The following is a 16,382-nucleotide window of genomic DNA, read 5'->3' on the forward strand; positions in this document are numbered from 1 at the left end:
TGTTTTCATGTGATACCTGACTTCTTGGATGCAGTGGACATGCCGCTGGTCAGTGGGTAGGTGTTGTGTTTTCATGTGATACCTGACTTCCTGGATGCAGTGGACATGCCGCTGGTCAGTGGGTAGGTGTTGTGTTTTCATGTGATACCTGACTTCCTGGATGCAGTGGACATGCCGCTGGTCAGTGGGTAGGTGTTGTGTTTTCATGTGATACCTGACTTCCTGGATGCAGTGGACATGCCGCTGGTCAGTGGGTAGGTGTTGTGTTTTCATGTGATACCTGACTTCTTGGATGCAGTGGACATGCCGCTGGTCAGTGCGTAGGTGTTGTGTTTTCATGTGATACCTGACTTCTTGGATGCAGTGGACATGCCGCTGGACAGTGGGTAGGTGTTGATCCATCCACTCTGGCCACTCTGTTGGGAGCGAGCGCTGGAGTCCATGTTGGTCCTGAGGTCAGCAGTGTTCATCACTGACAGACTGTTCAGTGACGGGTCCTGATTGTCTACATACATATAAATACAGATTCAGTAGAGCCGAGACACATGTCCATCCAAACTAGCCCTCTCCATTTGGCGCTCCATAGTGATCCTTCTGCTTTAAAACAGATAACTAGATCTCTCCATCTCACACTGGATACACTATCTCCATCTCACACTGGATACACTATCTCCATCTCACACTGGATACACTATCTCCATCTCACACTGGATACACTATAGTTATCTCCATCTCACACTGGATACACTATAGTTATCTCCATCTGACACTGGATACACTATAGTTATCTCCATCTGACACTGGATACACTATAGTTATCTCCATCTCACACTGGATACACTATCTCCATCTCACACTGGATACACTATAGTTATCTCCATCTCACACTGGATACACTGTAGTTATCTCCATCTGACACTGGATACACTATAGTTATCTCCATCTCACACTGGATACACTATAGTTATCTCCATCTCACACTGGATACACTATAGTTATCTCCATCTCACACTGGATACACTATAGTTATCTCCATCTCACACTGGATACACTGTAGTTATCTCCATCTCACACTGGATACACTATAGTTATCTCCATCTGACACTGGATACACTATAGTTATCTCCATCTGACACTGGATACACTATAGTTATCTCCATCTCACACTGGATACACTGTAGTTATCTCCATCTCACACTGGATACACTGTAGTTATCTCCATCTCACACTGGATACACTATAGTTATCTCCATCTCACACTGGATACACTATAGTTATCTCCATCTCACACTGGATACACTGTAGTTATCTCCATCTCACACTGGATACACTATAGTTATCTCCATCTCACACTGGATACACTATAGTTATCTCCATCTCACACTGGATATACTATAGTTATCTCCATCTGACACTGGATACACTATAGTTATCTCCATCTCACACTGGATACACTATAGTTATCTCCATCTGACACTGGATACACTGTAGTTATCTCCATCTCACACTGGATACACTATAGTTATCTCCATCTCACACTGGATACACTATAGTTATCTCCATCTCACACTGGATACACTATAGTTATCTCCATCTCACACTGGATACACTATAGTTTTCCTTCTGCTTTAAAACATATCCTTCTATTTACCAGACAATCCCTCTTCTCCAACTGAACAACAACTGGCCCTCCCAATGTCCTACTTTCTCAGCTGAACTATTCTTTGTCACACTCAGTGTAAATTGATTATACGCTCATTGGCAACAATAGAGTTGTAAGAAAACGATTTCTTCTACCTTTGACCTCATGAGTCCTGAGAAAATAACATTTGAAACAGCAGAGAACATGAGATGATGTCTTCTGGGAGACATTTGATGGTGAGGGAGTTTTTGAAGAGTGAGATGAGCTGCATTCTTTAGGTTTCTGCTGCCGTGATGGTCATGCGTTGAAAAGGAGAAAACCTCAATGGGATTGCATGAATGTAGACGCAGGCCTGAACCACGGATACTGGGTCAGATATGATGGACAGAGAGGTTCTGGAAGTAGATGAATCTGATCCAGGATCTCCGGTGAGGACTCGTCTACCTGGAATGGCTCGGTGTGAATGAGAATGAGACACGGGCTTTTCTCCGGGTCGTCGGGAAGGAAGAGGAGTGGGTGTTGGGAGTTTTCTCAATTTTCCGCTTTTTCTAAATTGACAAATCGGGGAGCGGGGCTGAAGGGTGAGCTGACATGATGACTAATATAATCATTCGTGCATCTTAACGCCTCTGACAAATTTGCGCTTTTCCTCAGAGCTGGACGACTTTTAGGATAGAAACAGAGTGACTGTAGTGGTGTGATACTGAGACTGAGAAGGGGTACGAGTTAGAGGGAGAGAAAAGCAGGGTTCCCACAGCTTCTTAAACATCAAATTCAAGGGCTTTTCAAGGACTTTCCAGGCCCGGTTCCCTCAAATTCAAGCACCCAACACGACACAGTTTGAGACACAGTTCAAGGTTAATTACTGTCACAACACAGAATTTTTACAATGAGAACTAGCAGTTTTACAGAAGCTCAAGAACAATTAAAAAATAAAGAGGCTTGAAATGTGTGAACACTTCTCAACTGTTTTCTTTACACATTAAGTCAAGAAAATATATACTGTATATACCGTATATCAAAAGAACTTAAATTAAAATTTGTATACAAAATATATAAATTCAATCACTTTCAATGACTCATGTCTATTTATGTCTATTTTCACAAACTTTCTAGGCCTTGATTTTTATTTCGCAAAATTCACAAACTGTCAAGGATTTCAAGGAACCGGCGACCGTGGGAACCCTGCGAAAGAGAGGCAGAAAGTGTTGGGGAAAGTCAGAGTGAAGATAGTGAGAGAGCGACAGTGGAGAGAGAGCGGTCCGTACCATCGATAGATACATGGATCTATCCGCAGCGTCGTGAGGATGAACAGCGTCAAATTTGCCTGGCGTAAAAAAAGCATGCCCCTGCCGCAGTGAAGTGGGAGGAGCTCCGCTGCTTTAGGCTTACTTAAGATAGGACACATTGGAGAAGTGCTGGACACGATAAGCGATCCGAATATCCCGGCAGAGAGGGTGCTCGGGGCCGGGGTAATTCCAAGCTCACCGGGTGGGACCAGATGGCACGCTGCCAGGTACTTCTTGTCGGACAGGATGTTGGCGTAGAAGCGGATCATGATGCTGATGTCCTCGCGGAGCCGCTTGTCGCCCTGGGTGGGAAACTTGGGAGCCACACTGGAGGGAGAGAGAGAGAGAGAGAGAGAGAGAATGCAGCGTTACAAATGGGTGAGACAGATGTATAGATTCATTTAGAACCAAGGTGCAACCTCCGGCATTGAAAAATGAAGCCAATGCAGAAGAGCCTCTGTGCGATCAATCACGCGGGGCAGTAGGCAGATCTCCTCATGTTAAAATGCCCGACTTTGTAACAGAATTGAACATCTTTCCAGGTAGGGGCGAAACACGGTCTTGGTCTATATAGCTAATTTCACCTTTTCATAACAACTGTAGAGGGGTAATTATTATATAATTCACCTGTTTGGAGTAAAATAAATGATAGAAAAGGGAGTGATTGACAGATCGCCTGTCCAGTGATCGCGCAGCTTGCCGATCACGGACCAATAGCAGGCGGAGCTGCGGCTCTGGGAAACTCCCATCTCACGTGAGGTGCGGAAGGACTCAACCCCTTCCCTCCCACTCTGCTGACGAAAAATCAAGATGGTGACGGCCAACGTTTGAACTCCGCCAGGGAGAAGAAATATAATGGGATAGCTACGTCCATATTATTTATGTCTATGATCACAACACAGACCAGCTGCAAAAGCGCTGCCATGCGTAAATTCAGCTGAGTTAAAGGAGCCTGGCTGGAGACTGGCTGTTTTACAACTCGTACTGACTTCCTGTCTGGCTTGACACAATCACTCGCAGACGCTGAAACTGTCGCTGCAGGGAGTGAGCTTCCTGAGAGTCTCCTCCAGCTGAGCCACAGCAACATCATAACAGGGAGTGAGCTTCCTGAGAGTCTCCTCCAGCTGAGCCACAGCAACATCATAACAGGGAGTGAGCTTCCTGAGAGTCTCCTCCAGCTGAGCCACAGCAACATCATAACAGGGAGTGAGCTTCCTGAGAGTCTCCTCCAGCTGAGCCACAGCAACATCATAACATGATCAGCGATGTCACAATGTACGCTATGCATGCTCGATTCCTAGGCAGCGCTCGCCGAGCTGGCCTACCGCATACCGCTGTGCGGGCTCACATTTGCTCTTATGACATCACTGATGATGTCACCACGCCCCCTCAGACCACCCAGATAGACCACCCCTCGAATCCCGACTATACGACCTTCCTATTCCTAGTTACAGCCCCTTTTCCCTAGCCCCGCCCCCTTCCTTGCCCCACCCCGGATCAGATTATGGTCCCATGTCGAGTAAAATAGACGATAAAGTAGACTATGTTTTGGGGTGTGATTGACAGGTTGCCTGTCCAGTGATCGCGCAGCTCGGCGATCAGACCAATAGCAGGCGGTTCTGTGGGAAACCCCTGGTCTCATGCTAGCTGCTTCTGGCTCCACATAAGCAAGATGGCGACGGTCAAAATGCCAAACTCGAGGTTTCAAAACGGGAGTCCACAAACCAATGGGTGACGGTGGGTACGTCCATATTTTTCTACAGTCTATCATCACAGTGTGTGTGTGTGTATGTGTGTGTGTGTGTGTGTGTGTGTGTGTGTGTGTGTGCGCTCGCGCGTGTGTGTGTTTACCTGAAGTAGTCAAATGCTGTGGAATAGATCTTTTCTCTGAGAACATTTCTTATGGTGGAGTTGGTGACGACATCAGAGTGGAGCAGAGCCAGACCCAGAGTGAGCAGCCTGTAGGACAAATTAATATACTTACTATAAACACATCTCTAAAGGACACCTGCCTCTCATACAGGTACACACAATGCTTGTGTGTGTGTGTGTGTGTGTGTGTGTGTCTGTGTGTGTGTGTGTGTGTACCTGAAGCGGGGTCCAATGGCAGCGACGTGGCGGTTGAGGCTGCCCTTGGCCCCGCCCACGTTGAGACAGAGCGAGCGCTGGAGCAGACTGCAGAAGATCTCCACTTGATCTGCGCTAGAATACTTTGCTATCTCAAACCTCTGCGCTAGAAACTAGAGGAAAAGGAGTAGTGGCAAAAATAATTAGAAGGCCGGAAATGGAAGGAGATGGTTAATTACGAAGAGCAGTAACACATACACGCACCCCCACACACACGCGCACACACACTCAAACCCAGTAGTCACATTTCCATTTAGGTTTTTAAGTGAACTTTTGAAAAGTCAACAATCTTCAAATTTGAATCAGGTGTCCTACCCATTAACGGCTGTTAAGCGATTAAGTACCGGTAGGTTGTATGTGGGGGGGGGGGGGGGGGGGGGTGAGACAAGATCATAGATGGAGAGAGAGAGCTTTCCAATGGTTACTTGCCATAGGAGAAGTATGTTATGTCATGCAATCTGCTGGTGGTTTCTTTATTACGGCCAATATCATGGGGAAAATGTCCATTCTGCGACGCTTGCCATACAGTATACATACAGTATATCTGAGAAACGAGACGCACAAAACAGTTGTGGGAGTCAGCGTGCAAAAGGCATTTTAGGGATGGACTCGCACACTTTAGGATCCAGAACAACATCTGATCTGCTGCAGGATCATCGGTTTGTCGAGCGAGTATATATATATATATATAATTTTTTTTGCGAAATTGAGGAAGTTCTTTTCCCGAATCTTGGCATTTCCAATCAACCTTTTCTAATGCGATACTTCACACTAGTGCACATAAAGATACCGTATGTTGATGGAAAGACGGCAAGTGTCTGACCTCTATCCATATATAGTGAGGGGTGACATCTGGAGGGCAGGGGACAGGCTGACTCTCCTCTGATGCAGCCAGAGGATCAGCCTCCACCTGAGCATCCGAGAACAAGCCCATCTTCAGCTCCACCGTCATCTGCCACGCTCCGGCCATCTCTCGCATGAACTAGGCAGACAAAAGTGGAGAGATCGATAATGGATGGAGACAGACAGACACAAACAGACGCACATCAATAATACATAAAATAAAATAAAAATAAAATCAATAATAAAAAAGAATAAAACACTAATATGTACCGGTACTTCCACTCCAACACGTGCTGCCAGCAGCCACTCCCAGCAGGCGATGGCCGTCTCCATGCCGTGCTCTGTAAACATCTTGAGAGGAGACCAGCAGAGGTGGTGCAGGAGCTGAGGATCACAGTCTGCGACCGGCGCCAAGAGACAAAACACACAGAAGAAGAATAACAACAGTCACATAACAAATCCAGAGCATATTAATGTGAACAGAGAATGCGGTGTTTGGTACTATTCACAAGTTTCATGGTGAGACAGTGGGCGCTTCCATGACACCCTCCCTTCCTGTTTCCACTTTCCAGCTGCCGGTTGCCTGTTTCCGCCCAGGACCATTCATAGCGTAAGGGACTGAAAATAATCATAATAATTGTAAATTGTGACTTTGTACCTACCTATGTCTTGTAATGGAGTCCCCCAGTACAATAATTTCACATGTGCATAATTGTACAACGGCGTGACAATATCCTGAATCTTGAAAGAGAGAGACCGCTAAAGCTCCGTTCAATGACCAAATATAAGAGTTCCGGTTTGGACGTTTAGCCTTCAAAATAAAAGTGGCCTCTATGCAACCACATACTATTTTTAGGAAAAAGGTGAATACCCATGAAAAGCAGAGGGAAATAAACAGAAACCTTTGGAGCTGATGAGTAAGGCAGCCAGTTTGAACATGGACTCAGTGAAGGCTTCAGGCTGAGCGCTGTCCAAGGCCTCTGCCATCTGCTTGACCATCAGCCGGCTCAGATCTGTGTGGCCCCGCACTGCCTGCGAGAAGTTGATCATACCTGATACCTAAGGATAAAACAGAAAAAATACAGTATATGAGCAGGAATAGTGCAGAAAAGATCTACATTTATTTTGTTTCAAATCATCATAATTACATTTGACTGGGTGATTTTTTTTTACCTCTCCAGCATATCTGTTCCTGAGGTTAAGAGAAGCCATGAAGTTGGAGTAGTCCTTCTTCACACAGGACGGCCTCTCAGTCAGCTGAGTGGACTACAGGTGGAAGGGGAGAAGAATTTTAAACTTCCCTTCAAACACGTAATGGGAAGCATTATGCAGACAGAAAGATAGTCTGAAAGATAGCTTGGGCCTACATATTATATTGTTTTCCTACGCAGCAGGTCATAAGATGCTATATCGAGTAAATCTTCATGGACAAATGGCTCTAAAATTGTATTCTCAACAGACAGTACTTGCAAATGAATTATGTTGGACAAGGGAATGACGGCATGTGGTGTCCCACAGGACTCCATTATTGGGAACTTTGTTCTTCTTCTTGTTCTACACCAATGATCTAGCAGCTGAGCTTTTGTCTCGTGCGCACAAATTTGTAGTTTTGTTTTGTTTTGTTGTTTTAGCACTATTTTTCGCTGGAAAATGAAATGAAATGAAATCAAATAAACATTTGCTCATCAAGTGTCAGCTTGTGACTCACCCCCAGAGTGGTGCTCTGTCTGTTGTAACCAGCAAAGTGCAGTATGCTTTCAGTGGCCATGGCCAGGCCGGTGTGCTGAGACAGACCCGACACCCAGTTCTGATGTTTGTTCAGATACTCCTGGGGGAAAAAAGAGCACACGCAGCGCTTAAAAAAAACAACTACAAACTACACTTAAGGCAAGAAGAAGACGATTTCAAAACATGAAAGTATGAGACATGTACCTGGAGGTGGGATTTGGTCACAGATGGCGCCCATTTCATAGCTTCCTTAAGGATCTCTCCACAGCGAGCAGCAAAATCCTTCACTATGCTCTACAATCACAAATATGTATGTACTGTATATGTTTGATGTTTAAAACTGGCAGCTCTGCCAATTTCACTTTCACACACTTTCTGATCATTTCAGAAACATTACATAATAAAAGCTTCTGCATAGAAATAGCGAATGTTGGAATGAACAACATTACCTCTCTGGCTTCATATGTATCTGGGACAGTGATTCTGTAGGGCGTGTCTGGGATGTCGTAATAAGGTTGGTCTTTATGAATGTCCTGAAACACAGTGAGATGTGTGATGACACTCAGCATCAGTGTTAATGTCATGTTGCATTCATCCAATATTTAAAGTCGAGCTGAACCCGTTCGTCACGTGCATCTGAGTCCGTTTCAGACTGAAAACAAATTGAGAGGCGGACCATATACGGTGTCGATTATTTGATTTGACAATTCTGAGGACTGGCTTTGGCATTGGCCAATCCTGGCGTGTTCCACCCCCAAATCGGGTGGGATTCAGCGTGTTGTCGTGCTACGCGAATGGGATCCGCGGAGTACCAGGGCAGGCAGGCTGCTTCGTGCGGAGCGAGCGGACAATCCGATGCAAGGGGTGCTGCCCGCCCGCCTGGAAACTCTGAGAGACGACCCCTGACAGCCAGGGAGGCTGTCAGGCTCGGAGGCGCGCGCCATTATCGCTATAAATGTAAATAATATTCCTGGAATGCATGTTTTAACGAGCCAGTTACATTTCTTTGCATTCTTAGAGATTATAGTTTTTGTTTTTTGTTCATGTTTCTAACAATTGGCCAAGTTAGTAGTTAGTTTATGGGTTAGGAATTCTGCCAGATGACAGGCACTAGGCGCCATTTTCTCTTTTTTTTGGAAGAGAAAATTATCCTGAAATGAAGATTTGATTGACAGCTGCATGTTGTGATATGATTGGTTGAAATGGGGTAGAAATCTGATAGTACTAGGTGACGTCAGCAAACTGTACATTACTGTTATCAATGAAATCTTGAAAGATGAACTTTTGATGTGAAAAAGTGTGAAAAATGAAAGAAATTAGACTTTTGTGATTTTGTTTGCATACATTATTAAATAGGTGCACTGCATACCCAGGTATTTGAACTAAAAGAAAAGAAAAGTCATTTTTGGGTTCAGCTCGACTTTAAGGTATAAAGTCAGAATGAAGGGAAGAGGGTGCACTCATTAACAGTCCAACAAATGCTTGTACAGTTCTCAGCACTTACTGCACTGAGGGAGAGGGAGAGCGTCTGCAAAATGTCCAACATGGTCCTCAGCACACGGCCACTCCACAACAAGTGGGGGAAACTGAAGAGAGAGAATACCGTTGGCACATTATTGTTTACAAACCATTTGTAACCATGCATCGTTTGCCCATGAATAATTTCATAAATTAATTACAGTAGTATGATATTCTAAGTGTGTATGTGTCTCAAAAAGCACTCTCACGTTTCAGCCAGGCCAGACAAATATTTGTCGGCCACTCTGCGGATCCTCTTGTGGATGTGGTTGAAGTTGACCAGCAGGAACTGGGCGTGGCGTTCTAGCTCCTCCTCGTGGGCTTTTGTCTTTGGCTGGATTACATTAACATTACATTAAGATACATTGTGCAATGAAACAGAAGGTCCAAAAACAGAATACAATGTCAAATATCAGTTATTCTCACGTGAAAACATTCGCCTTACTTTTTCAGCCATCATCTGCAGGAAGACCTCAAAAACTTTGTCACCAACCGCAATCACACACTGATTCATACCTGGAGGGAGAACATCAAACATTGATACATGAAACAAGTGCGTAACAGCATGTGATTTTTTTTAATACTTAAGTGTCTCTTTACTGCTGCCCACCAGATTTGTCCTTCTGTATAGCTCTGTCCTCAAAGTATCGGAACATGACCTGGAAACGATCTGAGTCCAGAGCACGCAGCATCCTGGGAGAAGAAGCGTTGAGAAACAAATTTGGTTTGGGAATTAGCAATATATCAGCAGACATTTAAACCAATATGTGTAGACTTCATGTCTTGTCATATACCTCATGTATTCCAGCCTGTAAACTGACAGCAAATATGTGGACATGGCAAAGTCCAACTTGTTGATGAGAGCAGTCACCTCGGGAGGAGGATCCAGCAGGTTGATGATAGTGCTACGCAGATCGTTCAGTTCAGCCTGAAATAACAAGTAGGAAGCATCAAATAGTGTATGAGGGTGTGCGCGTGTGTGTGGGTTTGTGCATGTGTATGTGCATGTGTATGTGCATGTGTGTGTGTTTGTGCGTGTGTGTGTGTTGTGTTCCCGTACTGGAGTGACAGTGTCGTTCTTTAAGGCAGAGTTGTACTGCAGCTCTGAGCGTAGAGGCTCTCCGCTGGGAAAGGTGAGCAGCGGCGATTTGGTTGCGATCTCACAGACTCCCTCATACCACTCTTCTGGCCACAGACCTGAAGAGGAAACCACAAACACATCATGCTAATAATAAAGTATGACATAATGAGATGTTTCAAATAACTGCAAAATGCATTTGTATATTCAACGTTCAACAATTTGTATCAAAACACTGATATAATAATATCTCTGGGGGGATGAATTGAAGTCATTGCAGTAAAGATAGAAATGTACAAAATATTTCACAAATGCTCTCCTCCACCTGATCCCTCCACAGCAAATCCCATGACCACAGAGTAGAGCCAGAAGTCTCTGAACAGCTTCTGCAGACGTGGCTTTGCTTCCTTGATGGGGGGCAGCCTCCTCGTCAGCTGCCGGCAGAAGAGGAGAGAGGAGGGATTCCTCAGGTTAATAAAGTGCGTGTGACGCTGGTGGGCATCAGGATGCATCATATTTGCTGGACATCATAACGTGTGATGGGAGGAACCAAACTGACTCCGAATGAATGTAAAGAAACTATTCAAAGGATGAAAAGGTGAGACGGCTGTAAATATGCCAGTCACTTACCACTGCTATAACTGGGATTAGCACACCTAAGTTTCCAGCACTGCTTGATGCCTAGAGGAAAAACAAACAAACAAACAAACAAACAAACAAAAAACAAGAAAATTAGAGCTGCAACGATTAATCGATTAGTTGTGAATTTTCTAATTAATCTGAAACTATTTTGGATTATTGGTTTGAGTAATCTTTTAAGGAAGGGGGGATCAAACTTCTCTGATTCCAGCTTCTTAAATGTGAATATTTTCTGGGTTCTTTATTCCTCTATGACAGTAAACTGAATATATTTGGGTTGTGGCCAAAACAAGACATTAGAAGACATCATCTTGGGCTTTGGGGAAACACTGATCGACATTTTTCACCATTTTCGGACATTTTATAGACCAAAAAACTAATCGATTAATCAAGAAAACGATCGAGAGGTTAATCGGCAATGAAAACAATCGTTAGTTGCAGTCCTGGTGTGTGTGTGTGTGTGTGTGTGTGTACCATACAGTACCTTCAGTGTGGGGCCCTTGTCTGAGGACCTCTCACTGGCCCTCTTCCCCTCCAAACCCAGCTGAACAAAAAGCTCAAGCAGGTTGACCAGCAGTTCATCAACCATGTGCTCAGCCTGAAGGTTTGCTGCAATATTGGCCAGTGCATTTATCACCGCCAAGGAACAGTGTCTACACAGAGAAGATAGAACACGTTAACTGCATGCTCATAAGAAACTGTCGCTAAGATGTGACTACATGAGAAATTCAATATCCTCTCACTTTCTGTATCACCTTTTTATGCACTCAGAACAACTCCAATTAAGTGTAATGGAGTAGGTATTACAAACATCATTGTCACCTGTAGCCATGGTCCTTGTACTCCTTGGTGGAGTAGACCATGGAACTGGCCTTGACACTGATCTGCTGGAACAAGTTCCACACTTCCTGGTAGATATATTGCTAAAGGGAAAGACAAGGACAGAGCATTATAGCCTGGTTAAAACCCTCCTCATAATGTGATCTCACCCTTCTGTTTTGATCGTCTGGACTCCAACTCGTCCACAGTGATTTCAGTGGGTGGGAGTACTTGCCTTGACAGTCAACTCCTTCAGCCTATCAGCATAGCCAAATCCAATCCTTCGGCCAATCAGTAACGAATCCAGTCAAATCCAAATCCACTCAGAAGAACGGCGAAAACATCTTTTCAGCGGAGAAACTCCGCTGGGCGATACTCTTGTTCTTGTTTAATTGTTGTTATTGAGTCTGTTTCTGCAATAACTGCACTTTTATGACTGTGTTTACTCTACTAACATTAATGTTACTGCTCGTTGCTTCGGAAGCCGCCATACTGTTTTGCCCTGATTGGCCGGTTACGTTGTCAACTATGAGGCAGGTTCCTGATTGGCCCGTGGACTTTGTAATTTCTGAAAATCTCTGTGGGCGGGCTGGAGGCGGGCCTGGAGGACAGGCTGAGCCGCAGAACGAAACAGAATGGTGAGTTTCCAGGCTGAGAGTTATGAAGTAAGATATCATCTAATCTTGATAAGATATAGTGGCTGCATTGGCGGTAACTAATGGAGATGAATGAGACGGAACAGAGAAGGTAGAGGTGTCTCAAGCCCAATTTATGCTTTGTCTGCTGACACTTTTGAAACGGTCGCCGACAGAAATGAGGACTTGAGTCGACACTTTCAAGTGTCCACGAACAGTGTCTGCTACCTAGTGAAATGTCTAGTGTCGCTGACTACGTCACGATCACGATGTGTTGCGCAGGTCTGATTGGCTATATAGATGGCACGCGCTTGACTTCCTTGTTTTGGTTTTCACTAGATTGAAATGAATGAACGTGTCCCCGCTATTTTTATCAGCCTGTCCTTGATGTATGACTTTGTGAAAATCACAAAGAACATTGTGACCAATTTCCCAGAGAGAGAGGAGGTGAGTTGTGTGTCGTTTATATGCGGCTGCAGGCTGCAGCCAAGTACGTTACATCTTGCCTCCGAGGTGGTTTCACTGTGCGTCCCCTCTCTTCTCTTGGCTGTCTGCTTATAGCGTTCGAGTGTCACATGACCGTTGAACCGAGGCGAACATTCACTGAAGTATTAGTCTCGCTAGCCAGCCTCCTCTCCCTTCCGTCCGAGGAGTCTGGCGCCGCAGGTCTCCATAGTGGGATTGCGATGGGCGGCGCTTAGCGGCAGTGCCCTTGGAAAATAGTTTCAAACAATCCAACTTGCCGTTTTCAGCGTGTAGCAACGAGCTAGCGTGTAGGTTTCTGCCGTTAGCTTGCTAGCTAGTTAGCGTTGTTGTTTTCACTGAGGCGGCAGGGCACTATTTACAGCCACACACGGAGGAGGGAGTGGAAGCCGCTCTGATTGACATGGTTGGAGCCAATGACAGAGCTTCTTAAGTGGGGAGCGGAAATCCGGCAGTGTCTGAAATTGACGCTTCCAATGGGAGAGCAGAGTAGAGCAGGGGAGGGTTTATCCCAGTTACGGAGACCTGTGGCGCCAGACTCCTCGGACGGAAGGGAGAGGAGGCTGGCCAGCGAGACTACTGAAGTATAAATGCAACACCATGAGCGACACTTTCTTTTTCATCTGTGACCATGTGCTGAGCGACACTTTCTGATAAGTATAAATTAAGCTTCAGGATACTGACATTGCCTGTGATGACCATGCAGCCCAGCTGGTCTACGATGAGCACATCCAGCTGGGAGGGAGGCTGGCAGAACTTCTGCTGTAGGATCTGCAGGATGGGCTCCATCACTCTGGGAGTGTCCCTTAAGGCCACAGCAATATTACCCAGAGCCCTGATGGTGTGGTCCGGGATCAGGTAGGCGTCCCTAGGGGCGAGTAGGAAAAGGTGCGAGTGCTCTGAGTTTTCTTTTTTGTAATCATTTTTATTCACTCAAAACAGGCACTTTACTGATACAAGGTAACTATTTGATGATGTGCAAAATCCCTTCCCACTCCCCACACATAGATACCAGTCCACCCACATATCAACCCCCCACCCCTCATGGTCTATATTCAAAATAAACATGTCACACTTTGCTACTGGATAGTTCAAGAATCACCATATCACGAAAAAAGGCTAATAATCCCTTATGAATGCTAAGCGGGTGAGGAGGGAGCCAGTGTTGGTCTATCATTTTCTTGGCTGCTGCTAAATCGGTGAGCCAGGTTTTCCTCTTGTTTTTCAACCAAGTTTAATTTAGAGTCATCATTAAGTAACTGGGCAATTGGGTCAAGAGGAATTTGATGTCCAATCAGGTCATGACATTATTATGCATCACTGAGCTCGTTTTATCCTAGAATTCGTGCACTTTTTCCACATTCAACGTGTGAGTGTTTTTGGTACCGCTCAGAGACTGAATCAAATAAGGACTATCACAGTTCACAGACGCTTTCATTACGGTCAAACGATGCATTGCTTGACCTACTTATCATTTTCCTGGTAGATGTAGAGACGGTTAGACAGACTGGCGAGAAAAGCCTCGACAATGACACTGTCCATTGTCAATCCTGCTTTCAAACACCTGCGAGAGAGAAGAAGAGATAGGTGAGTGAAGGATACAGAGTGATGCTGTGCGTGCGTGTGAGTGCGTGCCTGCGTGTGCGTGTGGGCGTTCTCACCTGCAGATGTTGTCTATGGAGATGTCCCGGAGCTGTTCGTACATGGAGGGCTGGCTCTTCTTGCTTGAATGGCTGCTGAGGGTTGACTGGGAGTGTTCATTGGTCACGTGGATCTTTATCTCACCAGCCCCTTTCAAAATTAACGTGGAGCTTCAGGATTTGGTGCCAAAGCGTTTGAACTCAAAATGAATTGTTATTAAATGACTGGCATGTCGTGTGTGGAGGCGATGGTTTGCTACCTGTAGTGTACTGGCTGTGATATTAGTATACCTGTAGTGTACTGGCTGTGATATTTGTATACATGTAGTGTACTGGCTGTGATATTTGTATACCTGTAGTGTACTGGCTGTGATATTTGTATACCTGTAGTGTACTGGCTGTGATATTTGTATACCTGCAGTGTACTGGCTGTGATATTTGTATACCTGTAGTGTACTGGCTGTGATATTTGTATACCTGTAGTGTACTGGCTGTGATATTTGTATACCTGTAGTGTACTGGCTGTGATATTTGTATACCTGTAGTGTACTGGCTGTGATATTTGTATACCTGTAGTGTACTGGCTGTGATATTTGTATACCTGTAGTGTACTGGCTGTGATATTCGTATACCTGTAGTGTACTGGCTGTGATATTAGTATACCTGTAGTGTACTGGCTGTGATATTTGTATACCTGTAGTGTACTGGCTGTGGTATTTGTATACCTGTAGTGTACTGGCTGTGATATTTGTATACCTGTAGTGTACTGGCTGTGATATTTGTATACCTGTAGTGTACTGGCTGTGATATTAGTATACCTGTAGTGTACTGGCTGTGATATTTGTATACCTGTAGTGTACTGGCTGTGATATTAGTATACCTGTAGTGTACTGGCTGTGATATTTGTATACCTGTAGTGTACTGGCTGTGATATTTGTATACCTGTAGTGTACTGGCTGTGATATTTGTATACCTGTAGTGTACTGGCTGTGATATTTGTATACCTGTAGTGTACTGGCTGTGATATTTGTATACCTGTAGTGTACTGGCTGTGATATTTGTATACCTGTAGTGTACTGGCTGTGATATTTGTATACCTGTAGTGTACTGGCTGTGATATTAGTATACCTGTAGTGTACTGGCTGTGATATTTGTATACCTGTAGTGTACTGGCTGTGATATTAGTATACCTGTAGTGTACTGGCTGTGATATTTGTATACCTGTAGTGTACTGGCTGTGATATTTGTATACCTGTAGTGTACTGGCTGTGATATTAGTATACCTGTAGTGTACTGGCTGTGATATTTGTATACCTGTAGTGTACTGGCTGTGATATTTGTATACCTGTAGTGTACTGGCTGTGATATTTGTATACCTGTAGTGTACTGGCTGTGATACTTGTAGAGCTTCACCAAAACAGGGGAGGGCACCACCAAGAAGTCCCTAAGCGACATGGTGACGGAGTGCGCCACCACAGGAAAACGCTCACATAGACGACCCAGGCCCTGAACACACACATGATGCACACATAAACCAAGACACACATACTGTCATGTCCATTCAATGTCCGAATTGAATAGAAAGGAAATATATAAAGTTTTAAGGAAAACAAACCTATAAACAAGGACAAAATGGCAATACATCAGTGTACATAGGAACCAAACTGACACATGCCCAGAGACTGCTCCATCATCTTTGCTTTCTCCGTATAGACGATTAATCCTGGTGACAGAGTTGTTATGTGGCTTGCCAGTTAACATTTTGTGTATTTTCTAAGCACATGTCATAATGGCTATGTCAGGTCTTGGATGTATTTTGATGTAACTTTGCTACTGGCAGACAAATCGTAGCTTTATTGCCTCTAAAATAACATCAGGAATACAATGACCAATGATGAAGTTAAGAGGTAAATAAGAACGCATGGCGGCTGTTGAGGTGTG

At 44.6% G+C, this 16,382-nt stretch overlaps 1 protein-coding gene across 3 annotated transcripts in view; it reads right to left on the reverse strand.

The window, feature by feature from the left end:
* Positions 1 to 16,382, reverse strand: part of pi4kaa (phosphatidylinositol 4-kinase, catalytic, alpha a) — a 69,260-nt gene that overhangs the window by 41,512 nt on the left and 11,366 nt on the right. For 2 of the 3 annotated variants that reach the window (XM_083638978.1, XM_083638977.1), the window contains exons 12-36: positions 15,818 to 15,947; positions 14,463 to 14,592; positions 14,270 to 14,365; positions 13,486 to 13,669; positions 11,687 to 11,787; positions 11,349 to 11,517; positions 10,856 to 10,906; positions 10,551 to 10,659; positions 10,208 to 10,344; positions 9,942 to 10,075; positions 9,758 to 9,840; positions 9,593 to 9,663; positions 9,357 to 9,481; positions 9,134 to 9,215; positions 8,079 to 8,162; positions 7,834 to 7,923; positions 7,610 to 7,729; positions 7,075 to 7,167; positions 6,804 to 6,960; positions 6,172 to 6,299; positions 5,882 to 6,040; positions 5,020 to 5,171; positions 4,783 to 4,890; positions 3,035 to 3,258; positions 347 to 505 (exon numbers count right to left, since the gene is read on the reverse strand). In XM_083638978.1, coding sequence (XP_083495104.1) covers positions 347 to 505; positions 3,035 to 3,258; positions 4,783 to 4,890; positions 5,020 to 5,171; positions 5,882 to 6,040; positions 6,172 to 6,299; positions 6,804 to 6,960; positions 7,075 to 7,167; positions 7,610 to 7,729; positions 7,834 to 7,923; positions 8,079 to 8,162; positions 9,134 to 9,215; positions 9,357 to 9,481; positions 9,593 to 9,663; positions 9,758 to 9,840; positions 9,942 to 10,075; positions 10,208 to 10,344; positions 10,551 to 10,659; positions 10,856 to 10,906; positions 11,349 to 11,517; positions 11,687 to 11,787; positions 13,486 to 13,669; positions 14,270 to 14,365; positions 14,463 to 14,592; positions 15,818 to 15,947 — 3,076 coding nt within the window. The remainder of the gene's footprint in view (positions 1 to 346; positions 506 to 3,034; positions 3,259 to 4,782; positions 4,891 to 5,019; positions 5,172 to 5,881; positions 6,041 to 6,171; positions 6,300 to 6,803; positions 6,961 to 7,074; positions 7,168 to 7,609; positions 7,730 to 7,833; positions 7,924 to 8,078; positions 8,163 to 9,133; positions 9,216 to 9,356; positions 9,482 to 9,592; positions 9,664 to 9,757; positions 9,841 to 9,941; positions 10,076 to 10,207; positions 10,345 to 10,550; positions 10,660 to 10,855; positions 10,907 to 11,348; positions 11,518 to 11,686; positions 11,788 to 13,485; positions 13,670 to 14,269; positions 14,366 to 14,462; positions 14,593 to 15,817; positions 15,948 to 16,382) is intronic. The other variant, XM_083638979.1, reaches the window with a different exon arrangement.

The sequence above is a fragment of the Poromitra crassiceps genome (assembly GCF_964638095.1).
Source record: "Poromitra crassiceps genome assembly, chromosome: 6".
Classification (NCBI taxonomy): Eukaryota; Metazoa; Chordata; class Actinopteri; order Beryciformes; family Melamphaidae; genus Poromitra; species Poromitra crassiceps.